Source organism: Dromiciops gliroides, chromosome 1 (genome assembly GCF_019393635.1).
Source record: "Dromiciops gliroides isolate mDroGli1 chromosome 1, mDroGli1.pri, whole genome shotgun sequence".
NCBI lineage: Eukaryota > Metazoa > Chordata > Mammalia > Microbiotheria > Microbiotheriidae > Dromiciops > Dromiciops gliroides.
The window spans coordinates 324,625,876-324,642,721 of NC_057861.1; the positions used below are offsets into that span (position 1 = coordinate 324,625,876).

Sequence of the window (16,846 nt, forward strand, 5' to 3'; positions counted from 1 at the left end):
CAGGTTGGGGAAGAAGAAATTTACATGACAACTTTATTATATATTTAAAAGGAATAGTGAGGTGTACATAATAGATTTGCTATTTCACATGCAACCATCTATTTATTATACTATGTTATTGAAATGCTATTTTATTCCATAAATTTAAAATAAAATAAATAAATTTTTTTAAAAGATCTCATAAAATAAAGGAGTTTGTGGCAATTAAACTGGAACAATATTTTAGTTAGTACATTAGGGATGAAAAAAAAATGTTGCTACCTTTGGTTGTTAAATTCCGAACAAAAGACAATTATAAAATTGAAATCAATTCATGAAAATTATCAAATAGAAGGTGACCTATGACAGAAGAATTAACATAGCCCTTATTTTATTTATTTATTTTTTGAGGACAGAGATGCAATGAGGGTTAAGTTACTTGTCCAGGGTCACACAGCTAGTAAGTGTTAAGTGTCTGAGTTGGATTGGCACTCAGGTCTTCCTGAATCCAGGGCCAGTGCTTTATCTATTGTACCACTTAGCTGTTCCCCCTAATTTTAAATAACCTTAAACATTCCTTTTCCTAGATCATGAAAATGCAGAATTATAACCTTCTAGTTTCTGAATTTTGCTGCATATTATCCTTGAATAAATTATGGAAGCAAAGAACCACAGCCCAAGAATTTCAATCAGGCAAATCTTACCTCTGATTTTATACTTTTGGCTGCATTATTCTTTTCAATTTACTGTTGCAGGCATATATGGTTTATCTTCTAGACGAGCAGTAGATTATGCCTGGTTTATGCTTGTCATTAAATATCTTCCTGCTTTGGTCCATTATATATAAACTGTGAGGCATATTTTTGACCCTTATCCCAGCATTGCAAATATGTAGTTTAATAATTGAGCAGAGATCAGAATGTACTTGCCTTGCTGGAAAGGACTATTATTATGATCATTTTTTAATTATGCAAGCCATTCAGTTACTTATTGCTGAGCTCCACACCAGAATCTGCCCAGGGGCACTTTAAACCTGTGTGAATACTCTTAACCAAGGCTCAGAATGATGTTGGAGCCTGCCAGATTCAGAATAAAAAACAGGATAGAGGCCACGAGATAATTCCTGTGCTTTGCCACCAAAATGGAAAGTTCAAGATAGATAATGGTGTAATAGATGGCAAAACTTTATACGGAGAGGCAATTTTTTTCAAGGTTACGAAGAATCTAATAGCATAACTAGAGATATAAGGCAGAAAATTTCAAGTCCTTAGAGCTACCACCATCCCTCCAGTTACTGAGATCTTCAATAATCTTACTAGACTGTGCTCTTCATTGAGCCAAAGGCTATAATATTCATCCTAAAATGGGTTACTTATCTTTACCCAGAACAAAATAGATTTCAGAATGCATCTTGAAATTTATCCATCTGCCTCATGAATGAATATATTATGCATACAGGCTGGTCCTAAAGACATTGGATGGCTTGATTGAACACATCCTGACAATTAGAAATACTACTAAACATGCAGACCATAAAGTGAGCCAACAGTAGCATTATCACCAAATTATTCAAAGAGTATCACTGATGACATGTGACCTTTGCTTTTCTAGTCTCTTTGGCTGATACTAGTTCTACCAAAGACATAGTTCTTACTATCAAGGAGATTACAATTTGGCTATAAAATATAACACACAAAATAGCAGAAGCATAATACAAGCTATTATGTAATCTAGAGATGTGATTTAGTAGAAGGAATAGAAGGACTGAGAACCCCTGACTTCTCTATTTGGTCTAGCTGCTTACTTGTTGGTCGTGTGTACTTTGGCAAATAACTTAGTTTTTCTTTTAGACTCAGTTTCTTCATCTGCAAAAAGAGTATATTATTACATGCCTTGCTTCTCTAATAAGACTATTGTAAGAGTCCAATGATAACACATGATAATTTTAAAGCACTGCATGAATATATTGTATTAAATTGTAATGTACAGATAATAAGTAAAATAGAAATTCATAATAAAATTATGTTTAGAAGAGAATTGTGTAGCTAAAATGGTCATTACAAATAGAACATTTTTGTGCATAGACTGAGGGGAAGCTGGAAGGGAATAAGCATTTATATAGCACTGCCTATGTGTAAGGCACTGTGTTAAATGCTTTCAAAATATTACCTCATTTGATCCTCACAGCAGCTCAGTGAGATAGGTGATGAAGAGAACTTCAAGGTCTTCTAGTCCAAATTTACCCCTTTTACAGATAAAGTAACTGAAACCGAGAGATTTGTAATCAGGCACTGATTTGCTCAAGTTGCAATAGTATCAAGGATATAATTAGAGCCCAAAGATCTTGATTCTCATTCTACTTTTCTCTCAACTATATCACATAGTCTCTCATAATGCCAGGATGTTGTTAACTGCTATTAAATGGTCTTGGAAAGGTAGTTTTGTAAAGTTAAAATGGAGAACCAAATACAAAGACATAGGTTCAAATCTTGTTTCTGTCACATATTGCATTTTTTAAATCTTTGAAAAGCCACTTAACATTGAAGCCCAGACAATTGTTTGTCAATAAGTGTAAGAGTATATGTCCATAAACTTTGGCAGGTGACAATGAACATATAGATCTGAACATACTAATAAACACAAAACAGGATATGCTAAAAGCTTAAGGACCATCATATAGTTTGGAAATTCTTTTGACTATGCTCCATACCTAAAGATTTTGAAACTACCAAGTTTAAATATTTTGTCAAATTTACTTTTTTACTTAGGGTTTCCAACCATGAATAGGAGAAGGAAATCATGTGTGGTAGAAGGAAATAGCCATTTGATGCTATTATCACCACGCTACCAAATATTTATCGAATTTCCTTTCCATATTTCATACTTGTACTGGTTGATTCATGCTGGTCAGATCCCATTGCAATTTATGTGCATAGATTAATAATAGTGACCCAGTTCAGACACCTGAATTTGATGTGCAGCTCTAGATTTAGCAAAAGGAAATGTCAATTGATTCAATTCATTTTGATTCAATTCAATTCAACAAACATTTATAAAGTGTCTACTATAAGGGCAACACCTTAGAAATGCTAATTTCTTGTCCTAATGCAACCTCAATAACTCCATGCCTCAGTATTTTTCACCTCTAAAGCGAGAACAGTCACACTAGACATTTCATTAAAGATGAACAGTGAATAAGGATAATGTTAAAGAACTAGGAGATCTGCAAAACACACCAGAAATTCTCATAATTGGATTCCAATTTTTTTAAAGCCTTTCCCTTTGAAACCTGAACTATAGCCATCAGTCTATGAGCCAGGATATTGCTGGCTAAAACTCTGTTTCATTCCATCTTGGCTGTGGGGATATATGTGAAAGTAGCTGACTGTCAGTGGCATTGATAACTGTGACTGTGCAGAAAAAAAATGAGAGAGAGAGAGAGAGAGAGAGAGAGAGAGAGAGAGAGAGAGAGAGAGAGAGAGAGAGAGAGAGAGAGAGCGCTCTGATGAGAGACATAGAGGAAAGGGGAGCCTGTTTGCCGGAGAGAGACAAGAGAGTGAAGGATCCGGAAGGAGGGGTTGAAAAAGGGAGATTTTTATTGGAAGCAGTTAAAGTGGTTGCTATGAGACCTGTTCCAGCAAACAGAGGCACAGCAGCCAGCCTGAAACTGATTGTTCTTATCTCTTTTACGAAATCTTTCTTTTTACACAGTTTTTGAGTTGTTTAATATCCTAGCAAGCACCTGACAGTGTTGTGTGTGAGTGTTTTTTTCCTCATCCTGCCCTTTCTCCTCTTCCTTATCCTGTACTACTTCTTCAGTCCTTGCTGTAAGATGGAGATAGAGAATGAGACCATCTGCTCCTCAGGCAGCTCCTCAGGAGGGTCCAGAGAGTACAAGGTGGTGATGTTGGGAGCAGGGGGAGTTGGTAAAAGCGGTAAGTTTTTTAACACTAAATGTTGGGTATAGAGGGACAAGGGGAATAGATAACTTTAAAAAGGCAGGGGAAATGATGCTGCTGTTGTTAAGAGGGATTACTGCTTCTGCTAAACTTAACTGATATTCATTAGAAACACTGAAATGAATTATAATTAATAACGGGATGCTGATGAGTTAGTTGAATTTAGTTCCATATAGCAATGCTACATAGAATTTTAAGTGAATATTTTCCTCTTCACAATTCATATGCTTATAATTCAGAATTGTTATTTACTATCACATTATCTTTTTTAAATGGTCACAGTCTTTTAGGTGGTACAAGTTATAGAATTGGTTCCTATCCTTAATGTACTCACTTAGCATAATGTTGGAAAAGTAGCATCATTTTGTGAAAAGATCACACAACTTAGTATCAGAAGAACTGCAATAAAGGCCCAGCTAGGACTGTTGGCAAGTCACTTTTAAACTTTGTAAGTGTTGGTTTCCTCGTGTAAACTAAGGATAATAAAACTTGTTATCTATCTCATAGAATTACTGTAAGCCAGGTGTTAGATATAAATTATATATTAATATAGTCACTGTGGGCAAATTCCACTCTCTACCCCTAAGGTTGTTTGTGTGTAAAATGGGTATATGACATGCTACCTATTTCTCAGCTTTGTAAGAAAAGTCCTAAGTAAAAATGACCTATTGATCTTATATCATGAGTATGGAAGAATCATTTAAACACTGTTAAGTCTTGGTTTCCTCATTTATATAATGGAAATAATAAAGTTGACATTACCTGCTTCATGAAGTTGTTGTCAGGAAAACATTTTGTAGGTTTCCATAGACTTGTTATATTATACACACAAGGTGGTGCAGTGGTAGAATCCTAGACTTTGGAATCCAGAAGATATGAGTTCAAATCTTTCCATAGACACTTAGTAACAAGGTGACTGGTCAAATCACTTAATCTCTCTCAAGCTCAGTTTCCATTTATGCAAAAAAGAGGATACTAATCCCCACAATAATTACTACCACAAAGTGTTGCTGTGAGGATCAAATGAGATAACATATGAAAAGTGTTTTGCATATATTAAAGTGCCGAATAAAGGATAGGGCCTGGACCTGTGATTTCATTGATATTTTCTTTTGTGGTCATTCAGTCATTTTTAGTCCTCTCCTATTCTTCATGACCCCATTTGAGGTTTTCTGGAAAAACATACTGGAGTGGTTTGCCATTTCCTCCTCTAGCTCATTTTACAAATGAAGAAACTGAGGCAAAGAGGATTAAGTGCCTTGATGGAGGCCACGTACCTAGTGAGGCCAGATTTGAACTCAGGAAGATGAGTCTCCTTGACTTCAGGCCTGGTGCTCTATCTACTGCACTGAAGAACTTCTAGATGAGGAAATAGGCTCTACCAAAACAGAGAGAACCTTTTCTGTTGCATGTACACTTCCAGAGTTGCTGAGGCACTAAGAGGTTAAGTGACTTTTACAGGATCATAGAGCCAGTATATGTTAGAGGTAGAACCTGATCTCAAGTCTTCATTTCTCTGGGTCAAGCTCTCTTCACTAACAATAATATTCAATTAAAGTACATTATAATGTTTAATTGTTGTTGCTACTGCTGTTGTTTTGTTCCTTTTATAAGTCCCCTGATAGATTAAACATTTATGGAGATCAGATATTATTTACTAAAAATAAATATTTCTGGCACGTGTATCCTACCTTGCACAGTATATACACCAAATAAATGTTTTCTGAAGGGTTGAAGAATGCACATGTGATAGAATTACTCAAGGAATACATAAATATACAATAATAGAGAAGGTTGACAGTCATAACTCAATATATAAATTGGTTCTTATTTCCTTCCTTTGTTGGAAACAAAGGGTTTTGAAAAGTAGGAAGACTGTTTATTTTGGATGTGAAGTTAGAAGTGGCTATATAGGGTTAGATAGGTGGGGCAGTGGATAAAGCACTGGCCCTGGATTCAGGAGGACCTGAGTTCAAAACCGACCTCAGACCCTTGACACTTACAAGCTGTGTGACCCTGGGCAAGTCACTTAACCCCAATTGCCTCACCCCAAACAAAAACAAAAACAAGAAGTGGCTATATATGTAAAAGAGATAAGCTGGCCTACTTAACCAAACTTTAACAGAATAAATGTAAACTAAAAAGCTGTAAGAATAGGACATGATAAAGAAGGTAATATATATTTGTGGGGACAGTGTCTGTTTGATGAGAACCCCAGTAATTAAATATGAGTGGTTTTATTTGTATAAAGAAAGACAAAAGACATTAGGAGTAGAGTTTCAGGAGGGTACTAATAATGCCAAAATGGTAGAAGAGAAAGATGAATAAGGCAGCAGCATCTGAGGCTGATTGGATTGAAAAGGCCTCAAGGCAAGGATGTCACCAATGATTTCCAGTCACATGCTTAAGATCGACATTAAGGGACTAATTTGGAAGTGTTGCAAAAATGAATAAATAAATGAATGAATGAATGAATAGATAGATAGATTGATAGATAGAATAAGATCTAAAAAAAGAAGAAGGTCCCAGAGTTACTGTGGAGAGAAAGGCTAAAGGCCTGACAACTGAACCAGTTGGCAAAAATGAATGAATGAACGAATGAAAAAAACAAGTGAATGAAGTTTCTTCTGAGTATGAGAAAGGAAGGCACTAATAGTGACTCCCAAAGGAATAGAGGTGTCAGCAGAAGAAGCAAAACTGAATGGAAAAGTGAAGTTAGAGAAATGCAGACATGGTTCTAGAAGTGCTCTGATATCAAATGGTTGTCAGAACAAGAAGAAATGAGTCATCTCACATAAGGAGAAAAGTGAAGAGAGAAAAATTTTACAACTTTGAAATGGCCAGGCATTTTAAGGTATATTTCTAAGTGGTCTGTATTAGTGTCAATTCCAAATTTCTTATGTGTAGGTGTCTATGCATATATACATGCATATTTACCTACAAAGAGTAATGGGTATACCATGTATATACACATGCATATACCACGTATTTACATACTTATTATCTCTGTCTATATATACATGTGTATAGACATATTAATATATGTATACATGTGTATACATGAAACTGATAGAAGGGTGGAAATGTGAGAAATGGTGGAAAATAACTGATATTGGTGAGAAGAGGAAATAAATAAGAGGGGTAGAGGGCAAAGGAGAAGAAAAGGGGAACAGGCAAAAGGAGAGGCAGAAAAGGACAGGAAGGGAGGGAAATATAGCATTTTGTAGATTTGAGGTAAAACAGATGCCTGTAGCAATCACATGTTCACTCACATACTATCTTTACTTATTTTCTATGTCCTTATGAATCTTTGGGAACTGGGGAGATGTGCAGATATGGAGATGGGGTAATTAGGTTAAAACCTGTCCTATTCTGTAGTGACAGCCATGGAGCCAGAGGAAGGTAATTGTCTGGAAGAAATTATCTTCGAAAGGATGTATTCTTTTATTAGAGATAATAAATGCTGCCCTCCCCCCACATATACATAGTCACCTATATCAACCCACAATATTAAATACTTTGATTAACCATTGTTACAAGTTTCCAGAGAAAATTTTGAAGCAGCCACTGCCTTGGCTGAAAAGGCCACATCTTTGTTTTCCATGAAAAAAATGCATGGGTCATAATTAAATCTTCAGGAAATTACTTTTCCAAATGTGATAAAGTCAAATAAGAGCTTCCAGCCAGCATCAACAAGCTGATCAGGAAAAGAAAAGAGAAGGCCAATTAGTCCACCTAGTAATTATGTAAACCAGGAATATTTTATTGCTTATCCAGAAGGTAAAATACATAGTAGCCAAATGTATAAAATCATAGCCTGAATTTGTCTAAAATTCCTGAGCTGTGGTTCTTTGCTTTAATTATTTATCTAATCATAAGTCACCTTCATATTCAGGAAACAAGTAGAATATAACTTCTGTATTTCTGTGATTCTGGATGTAGATTGGTTGAAATAATTTAAAATCAGAGCCTTATAAGCCTATACCACTTCCTCTTCTCATATGTCATCTTCCTTTTAGCAATTTACATGAATTGATTTTAATTCCATTATTTTCCTTTGTTCTGCATTTAATAAGCAAGGGGCTATAGGGATTCCCCCCCCTTTTCATTCCTAATGTATTAACTACAATATGTGTGTGTGTTTTTGTGTTTGTGTGTGTGTGTGTTTCAGTTAATTGGCCTCTTTCCAAAGCCTCTCTCAAAATCAGAGAACCACTCATAATAACTGTATGAATTAAAGAAGAATGGGAGGATTCTTAAAATTAACAAAATGGCCCAATGAACTTTTTCCCCCCCAACACAGGCCTCCATGACAGAAATGGGTTTTGAAGGGCATACCTACCTACATACATATATTAAAATACATACACACACACAAACATATATACACAGCCAGCTTCAAAGTGGCTACTAATTGCTTTTTTGTAATAGGTAATGGGAAAACATTTTGGAGGAAATCACTTTGTAATATAGAATAAAGTTCATTGGCCATGGAATCAGAAGACATGGGTTCAAATTCTGGCCACTGTTTACCCTTTGGCAGAGAATTTTTACCTTTCTCATTCTCAAGTCAAAGTCAACAAGCATTTATTAAGCAGTTTCAATGTGCCAGGCAGGGTGCTAAATTCAGGGATTACAAATACAACTAGAAAGAAAGATAGTTATTACTCTCAAGGAATGCACAGTATATTATAATGGGGGAAGATAACAGAAAAGTGAGCTAAAAAGGAGATTAAGAAGTATGAGGGTGATATGGTTCTTATTTTATGTACATATACTTTATGTCTCAACCAAACCAATGTTTATTCTCTTTTTTTCTTTCTTTCTTTCTTTTGCGGGGTAATGAGGGTTAAGTGACTTACCCTAGGTCACACAGCTAGTAAGTTTCAAGTGCCTGAGGCTGGATTTGAACTGAGGTACTCCTGAATCCGGGGCCAGAACTTTATCCACTGTACTATCTAGCTGCCTACTATGCTTTTCTTTACACATGATATGTCATGGTCTATCTTTGGCTTTACACAGCATGTCCCCCATGCATAAAATTTGCTACCTTTTCACTTCAACCTCTTAGAATGTCTATTTCTCTTCAAAGTTCAGCTCAATTCCCATTAAGCCTTTCTGGTTCTCCCTTACTCTCTCCAAATATTGCCTTTTATTTATTTTATGTGCAATTTTTTTGCATATACTTATATCACCCAATAGAATGTAATCTCCTTGAGGGCAAGAGGATATTAAATTTTTGTCTTTCTATCCTATATTCATAGCACAGGACGAGGTACTGATTAGATACTTAAATGGTTGTTGATTAAGCTATAAAGTACTGTAATAATATTTTCTTCAGTTGGTCTTTAATCATCGAATGAGTTGAGGTATATGAAGTTTTATTTTAAATCTATATATCCTGAATTTAACTTTCTCCAACCATGTCTTGAGGGAAGAAAGGGCCAAGCTTCCTACATTTTAATCTAGCACATAACCATCTTTTCCTTTACATTACAAACACATCACTGAAATCTGTCATGCAAGCTTTAAAAAAAAGATCATGTCATGTCCTAAATGCATTAGTGTAATTTATTATGCAGAATAATATTGATGGTTAGTTATTTTGTGTTATTATTATTTTTTGGGGTGAGGCAATTGTGGTTAAGTGACTTGCCCAGGGTCACACAGCTAGTAATTGTGTAAAGTATCTGAGTCTGGATTTGAACTCAGGTCCTCCTGAATCCAGGGCCAGTGCTCTATCCACTGCACCACCTAGCTGTCCCTGGTTAGTTATTTTATAAAGGAAAGAATTGTTTTTAAAGTGAATAAATATGCCCTGCTTCTTTCCAATGTGTAAATGATATGGTTTAAAAGTTTAGATTTTTTTCATAAAGTTTTTTTTCTTAATAACATAGCTATATTTTCTAAATTATACCTTCAGAAAAGAAAAGAAAACATTATCTCAACAATAACATCTGGATGGCCATGTTTACGTGAGCAAAATGAAAAGGTGATTTGGGAAACAACACAAAATGCAGTTACAAGAACACTTTATTCAGAATAAGAGTACCTGAGCCAAATCTTGGCTCTGGTATTTAGTGTCTGGAAGACTCATTTCACTTGAGCTCAGACTAAGAGACTAAGTCTAAATGATTGTTGAGGTTACTTCTGGATTTAAAGAGGATCATATAATCAACCAGGATTAATTAAGCATCTGTTTAAGTTATAAGGCTGATTTAAAATAATTTTTTTTTTAAAAAAGCAGACAGAAAAACAAATCCCACCCTCCAGGAGCTTACATTCTCTTGGGAGGAAGGAATCAACATTCAAAGTGATAAATAAGTCCATTATTGAGGAACAGAGAAAGAACATTACTAACAAGAAGGATTAGAATAGGGTATTCATTGTGCTGGATCATGAGACAGAAGGTAGAGATTCTAAGAGGCCCATATGAAGAGGGAGAGTATTCTAGACATAGCATAGAGCCCATATACAAGCATGGACTAGGGAGATAATACCTTAGGTTTGGGGATCAGCTAGTAAGTAATTTTGGCTGGAATATAGAATTGCGAGTGATAGCAATGTACCATGAGCTTTTGACAGGTAAACTCTAGTCAGATTATGAAGGGATTTCAATGTCAACCAAATGAATTTAGTTAATATAAAGAGCCAATGGGAATTGCTCAAAGTCAACTCTTTGTCCTCACTCTCAGGCTATTAGGTCTGCAATATTAGAAATTATTTTCCCAGCCCCATCTCTTCACATTTTCCAGACACTCATGGTCTAAATGCCAAAACCACAATAAAGATAAGGAAAAAGAAAACAAATTTACAATCCTGTTGCCCATTGGTTTCATCCTTAATTGTAGCCTTACTCATTAGGCCAGAGAAAGATATCACTCACTACAACTGATTCAGCAAGAATTGGCTTATAGGTCTGTAATGGGCTTAGTGGAAAATGAATTCATTTTCAGATACTCAGACAGGCAACAGAAGAAATACAATTCTGGGAGGAACACATTAACTAGAAGTATTTCCAAGATTATATGTGCTATGCATTTAAATTGATATAGGTCAGGTTATTCAGCCAAATGGTTATATCACAGATCTCCATTTATTATTATTATTATTTTGTGTGTGGGTACAGACTACTTTTCACTTAATCTTATATAGAGGAAGCCCAGTACAATGGAAAGAAACAACAAATATCAGGGATAAAAGGGGCCTTAGAGTCGTCTATTTCAAGGATTCGTATCATAGATAGATGTTTAGGGGATCTGTGAATTTGGATGAGAAAAAAACCACTTCATTGTTTCAATATATTAGGTTTAATTTATCATCTTATGTATTATATTTTATGCATTATTCTGGAAAAAATACTCATAGACTTTACAAGAAAGGAAGTTGTGTCAATGATACAAAAATTTTAAGAACTGATTAGTACAACTTCCTCATTTTATAAATAACTGAGATTCAAAGGAGTAAATGATTTGCCAAAGGTCATGAAGTTAGTAAGCAATGGAGCCCTCACTTAAACTCAGGTTTTCATGTATTCTCTGCCTCCTTTGAACTGAATATCTATATTCTTAGCTATGATATCTTATTATTTAAGTGACTTTGAGCAAGTAATTTAAATTTAAAATAGGACCAATAATTGTTGCATACATAACAGAGCAACATAATTTGGGTGGCATGGACATAAAAATAAAATTAAGTATTGATAATTGTCAGAATCTTGCTTGTCATTCAAAGCCCAGCTCACAAGCCAGCTTTTTTTTTTAAGCCTTCCTTTGTAGTAGCCACAAATGAACTCTCCTTTATCTGACCTGATAGCATTTTTTTTTTGTATGTAATGCATTTACTAAATTCTAATTTGTTTGCTTAAGGAGAGAAAGAAGAATCTGATTCCACTGAAATAGGAAACTCTTGGTCAGAGCTCCTTTGATGTTGATCAACAATAGTTCTTATCTTATAGTTATATAGAGTCTACTGGAGGCACTGAGATGTTCGGTGCTTTTTGCAATTTCACAAAGCCTGTATTTGTAAGTGGCAGACCTTAATCCCAGTTCTTCCTCACTCTGAAACCAGATTTCTAAACACTGTACTATTTGGCCATTTTATTTTGTAGTAAATTTAAATATAAAGTTTAGTAAATCTTGCATCTGCCACATTCATTTAATAAGTCACTTAATGTCTCTCGGTCTCAGTTTCCTTATCTGTAAAATGGTGATGAAGAGAATATTGATGATGATGATTATAACTATAAAGGGAGGTTTAAAGAACAATTTACTTAAGATATTTAAAGCACACACCTTAAAGCTTAGTAATCTATTTAGAGAACTTAGCTAATCTTTAAGGTTTATAAATATGTTATTTTTATCATAGATCCAAGAAGGTTGTTTTTTTTAAACCTTTCTTGGTTCATTATCTAAATTTAATACCTAACTGAATGAATTAATTGATCTCTATCTTTATATATAGACACATTAATATTATATGCATATTTATGTATATATCTATTTTGTTTTGTACTGTGTAGCTACCTTCTTAATTTGTTTCTTAATTTGTTAATCATGACCTAGAAATAGGGCCAGTCTTAGGTATAGCAGGGATATTAGCAATAACTTGTTGAAACTTGAGAGGACCTTCCAAAAGTCCCCTAGCCTAGGGCTTCTTACAATGACTACAATTTTCCTATAAGATTTTCAGTGATAGAGGTTAAAATACTCACTTATACAGTAGAGGCTACCTATTAAATGTAAATGTCTTTTTGAAAGGGAAAATATAGCTTATTGTCTGAAATAATATTTCAATATAAAGTAGTCAATCAGATTAGCAGCAACCACCTAGCAGGTCTCTGAGGGAAGAGGAAAAAGAGAAAAATAGTTGTTAAATCTTGGTTAATATCTATGACATTAGAAGACAGAGAACTGATAAGAAAATTATTTTGGATGCCATATTTTGTGGTATGAGGGACAGGGCAGCCTGGAAATGTCCTCAAGGAGGTTATATGGAAAGAAAAGAACAAATAAGGAGGAATCCTGAGATCTAATTCCCTTCACACTGTTACTGATTATTAGCTGTTTTTGAGCCATCAGGGCTCACATACTTTTTTCCTTTTGCTGGTCTTCATTATTGATTCCAATTACCATGATCAAACTAACAGGCAAGGTATGCCCAGAATCAGTTAATTGGCTAAAAGGAAATTTTCTTTGGCCTCAATAAGTCCCATCCCACAGAAGAAGGCAAAGATCAGAAGGTTATTGGATAGGTAAGGAAGGAGTTGGTTGAGTATTGCATGCCTGCCTTTATATCTCCTTCCTCTCCACCTCATTCCTTTGATTCCTGATATTGATTGACTTCAGCTGTTGTCTCTGGAGAGGTAATTGAGGGGACTATAATGATGGGATTTCCCTTGTTACCCCTCTAAAGCATCTCCTCTTCTGTAGTCTAATTGACCTGCAGTGCTATGGTGATCATAGGATCACACGTGACAAAACCATAGCTTTCCAGAGAAAATGCGTGAGGGAATTACCTGCAAGAATAGCTACTGAGAGTGATTAGTTAGATGAGCTTTACTTTATGATCAAATCTATCTGTGTTTGAATCTAGGTTGCAATATTTTTTCCCTTTCATATCATTTTACTTTTTTGTTACATTTTAAATTAAAATGCACCAACTTATTTTGTTCTCTCCTAACTGCATACTAGGCCACCACAATGAAATTTTATGATTGGAGTGAAAATTGAATTACATATATATAGATTTTTAAAAAATAAATAGAAGTGGACCATAGCTCAGAGAGAAGTCTGAAAAGGGCTTTGTGGGGCAGGAAAACTGAAGGGACAGTATGGTGAAGATGAAACAGTGTATGAGAGGAGGAGGAGGTAGGTCGGGCTGCTGGTGGTCCTGGGAGAATAATGATGCTCTTGACTCTGTTTTATTTGTTCTTGTTCTTGTTTTTCTTTTTGGTTTTGTTTTTTCAGTAACTTAGATGAATGAATAGATTTATACTTACTAACTTTGTAGGTGACAAAAAGCTGGTACAAATCAATAGTAAACTAGATGGCAAATTTGGGATAGATATCAATAGGCTAAAATGTTGATCTAGATCTAGTATGATAAAATTTAATAAGGGTAATGGTAAAAGTAACACAACTTCCAAACTAAATCAACCACCTGGGTAGATAATAGATAAAATATGGCTAGGCAATGCCATATAAAATTGGCATATTAGCATTCACTATGAATAACAGTAACATGCAGCATCTCAGAAAAGTGAACCCAAATTTTGGCATCATTAATAGATATACAGAGCAGAAAATAAAAGAGGTGATAGACCCTCTGATCATTTCCTGACCTAGTCAGGCCACATATGGGGTATTATTGTGTTCAGTGCTGGAAGACACAATTTAAAAATAAGTTTGAAAATCTGGGGCTGATTTAAAGGAAAGTGAGGGGACTTGATAGAATACCATACAAGTATGGACTCTCCTTTAGGAGATTTAATTTGATCTATTTGGATTTAAAGGGTATAATCAGTAGTGATGTTGGATGGAAGTTACAAAAGGGCAAAGTTTGACTCGATGGATGGTGGAAAATAACTTCACAATTAAAACTGTCTCTCCAATCACCATTTGTAGAAAATTTTGTTTGGAGCTTGAATGGTCACCTATAAAAGGTAGCGTTCAGAGGATTTGCTGTTCATAGTTGGTTTAAAATAGAACTACTCTGGCATAATAGAACAAAATTAGTTACTAATGTAGCCAAGGGGCTTTTAATATGCCATAGTCTTACCTAAAATCAATGGCATGAGGCAGCTAGGTGGTGCAGTGGATAAAGCACCAGCCCTGGATTCAGGATGACTTGAGTTCAAATCCAGCCTCAGATGCTTGACACTTCCTAGATGATGATGATGATGATTTTGGTGGTGGTGGTGATGATGATGATGATGATGACATTAATGTCAATGGCATGGATGCCAAACATGGTCATTATTTGGCTTTGTTACATTATATCTAGAATGGCCAGCTGCCAGAGTTTGGACAAGCCCAGGTCTATACTTCTAGGCTCTTGACCACCTCAGTTTTAAAACTGTCAGTTCTTGTTTTGGGGGATAGGAAGATGTGTTGGCTATTATCCCCTTTTTATTGATATTTCTTTGGGTTCCTCAGCTTCTTTCCTTTATCATGGCTTCCCTTTCTCCACTTGGATTTCTGTTATGGCATTGTTAAAGGTCCTCTCTCTTATTTTTAATCTATTCTATAAATAGTTCAAAGATTATACTGGTGAATTATCTGCCCTCTCCATGAAACCTCCCCTGAGGACCCCAACCTTAGCTCCTTCCACATCTCCATAGAATTTTCCTCCATTTGATCAGGCTTTCAGTGTTATATTATTCTCTACTTGTTTCTGGTGTCTGCATGTTTTGTCTTCTGCTATACAAAGTTTCTTGTAGGCACTGACCTTGCTCTACATCATGTATTGGCCAACAAAGACATATATGGTGGCGGGAGTGGGGGGTGGCGGGAGTGGGGGGTGGCGGGAGTGGGGCGGGGAGGGGAATGCGGGGTGATGGACATAGGAAGTATTGATCTGGGAGCACTATGAGGAAGAAATGGAATTGGATGAAGATTTAGTAAGCCCACTGTGTGCCAGTCACTGTGCTAAGTGTTTTGTTTTGTTTCGTTTTTTGTTTTTGCAATTAAAAAATATTCCCTCGTTTAATCTTCACAACGACACTGCAAAATAGATGCTATTATTTACCCTATTTTATACTTGAGGAAATCAAAGCAGACCATAGTTAAGTGTTACTAGTTAATGTCTAAGCCTGAACTGAATTCAAATCTTCCTGATTCCTGACCCGGTATTTTTTTCACTATACCACCAGCTGCCTCAAGGGAAGATTGAGGAGGACACAAGGTTATAGCAAACTCTGCCTGTCTTGTGCCCGTAAAACTTCTTCCTCTTAACATCTCTACACATCCATAAAACAAACGTGCATGCATGCAGGTTCTTTATGGAACCTTATGATACTCAATTGTCTCTCTGCATGAAATAAACTAAATATTATGCTATAAATTATCACACTTTTCCCTATGCAATTTACCTATCTAAAATTTTCTCTCCCTCACTACCATCCATATCCTTCCAAGTCCAGCTGGAGTGGTCTTTACCCTGCCTAGTGTTTCCTGACCACTCCAAGGGTTGCTGGCAGAACTGTTGGATTATTTTTTTCTATCATTTATTGGATAGAAATAGCATTAGAGGGGCAGCTAGGTGGCGCACTGACCCTGGAGTCAGGAGTACCTGAGTTCAAATCCGGCCTCAGACACTTAACACTTACTAGCTGTGTGACCCTGGGCAAGTCACTTAACCCCAATTGCCTCACCAAAAAGAAAGAAAGAAAGGAAGGAAGGAAGGAAGGAAGGAAGGAAGGAAGGAAGGAAGGAAGGAAGGAAGGAAGGAAGGAAGGAAGGAAGGAAGGAAGGAAGGAAGGAAGAAAGGAAGGAAGGAAGGAAGGAAGGAAGGAAGGAAGGAAGGAAGGAAGGAAGGAAGGAAGGAAGGAAGGAAGGAAGGAAGGAAGGAAGGAAGGAAGGAAGGAAGGAAGGAAGAAAGGAAGAAAGAAAGGAAGAAAGAAAGAAAGAAAGAAAGAAAGAAAGAAAGAAAGAAAGAAAGAAAGAAAGAAAGAAAGAAAGAAAGAAAGAAAGAAATAGCATTAGAATAAGTGGATATTTGTGTTTGTTTTTAGTCCAGATCTGTAATTTTGTTAGTGTAAGGAATTGCTAGAGAGGAAACTTTCCCTATCATTGCAGATTATAAACTCACCTGCATTTTGTAGATTTGGAAAGTTGTTGAGGATACTGATAGGGTAAATGACTTACTCAAGGTTATATATACAAAATGACAGAGTTGGGACTCAGGTT

At 35.7% G+C, this 16,846-nt stretch overlaps 1 protein-coding gene across 1 annotated transcript in view; it reads left to right on the top strand.

Annotated features, from left to right (window-relative positions):
• Positions 1 to 3,464: 3,464 nt before the first annotated feature.
• Positions 3,465 to 16,846, top strand: part of RIT2 (Ras like without CAAX 2) — a 504,718-nt gene continuing 491,336 nt past the window's right edge. The window contains exon 1 of the mRNA XM_043976434.1: positions 3,465 to 3,914. Within this exon, the coding sequence (XP_043832369.1) occupies positions 3,812 to 3,914 (103 nt within the window). The 5' untranslated portion in view covers positions 3,465 to 3,811. The remainder of the gene's footprint in view (positions 3,915 to 16,846) is intronic.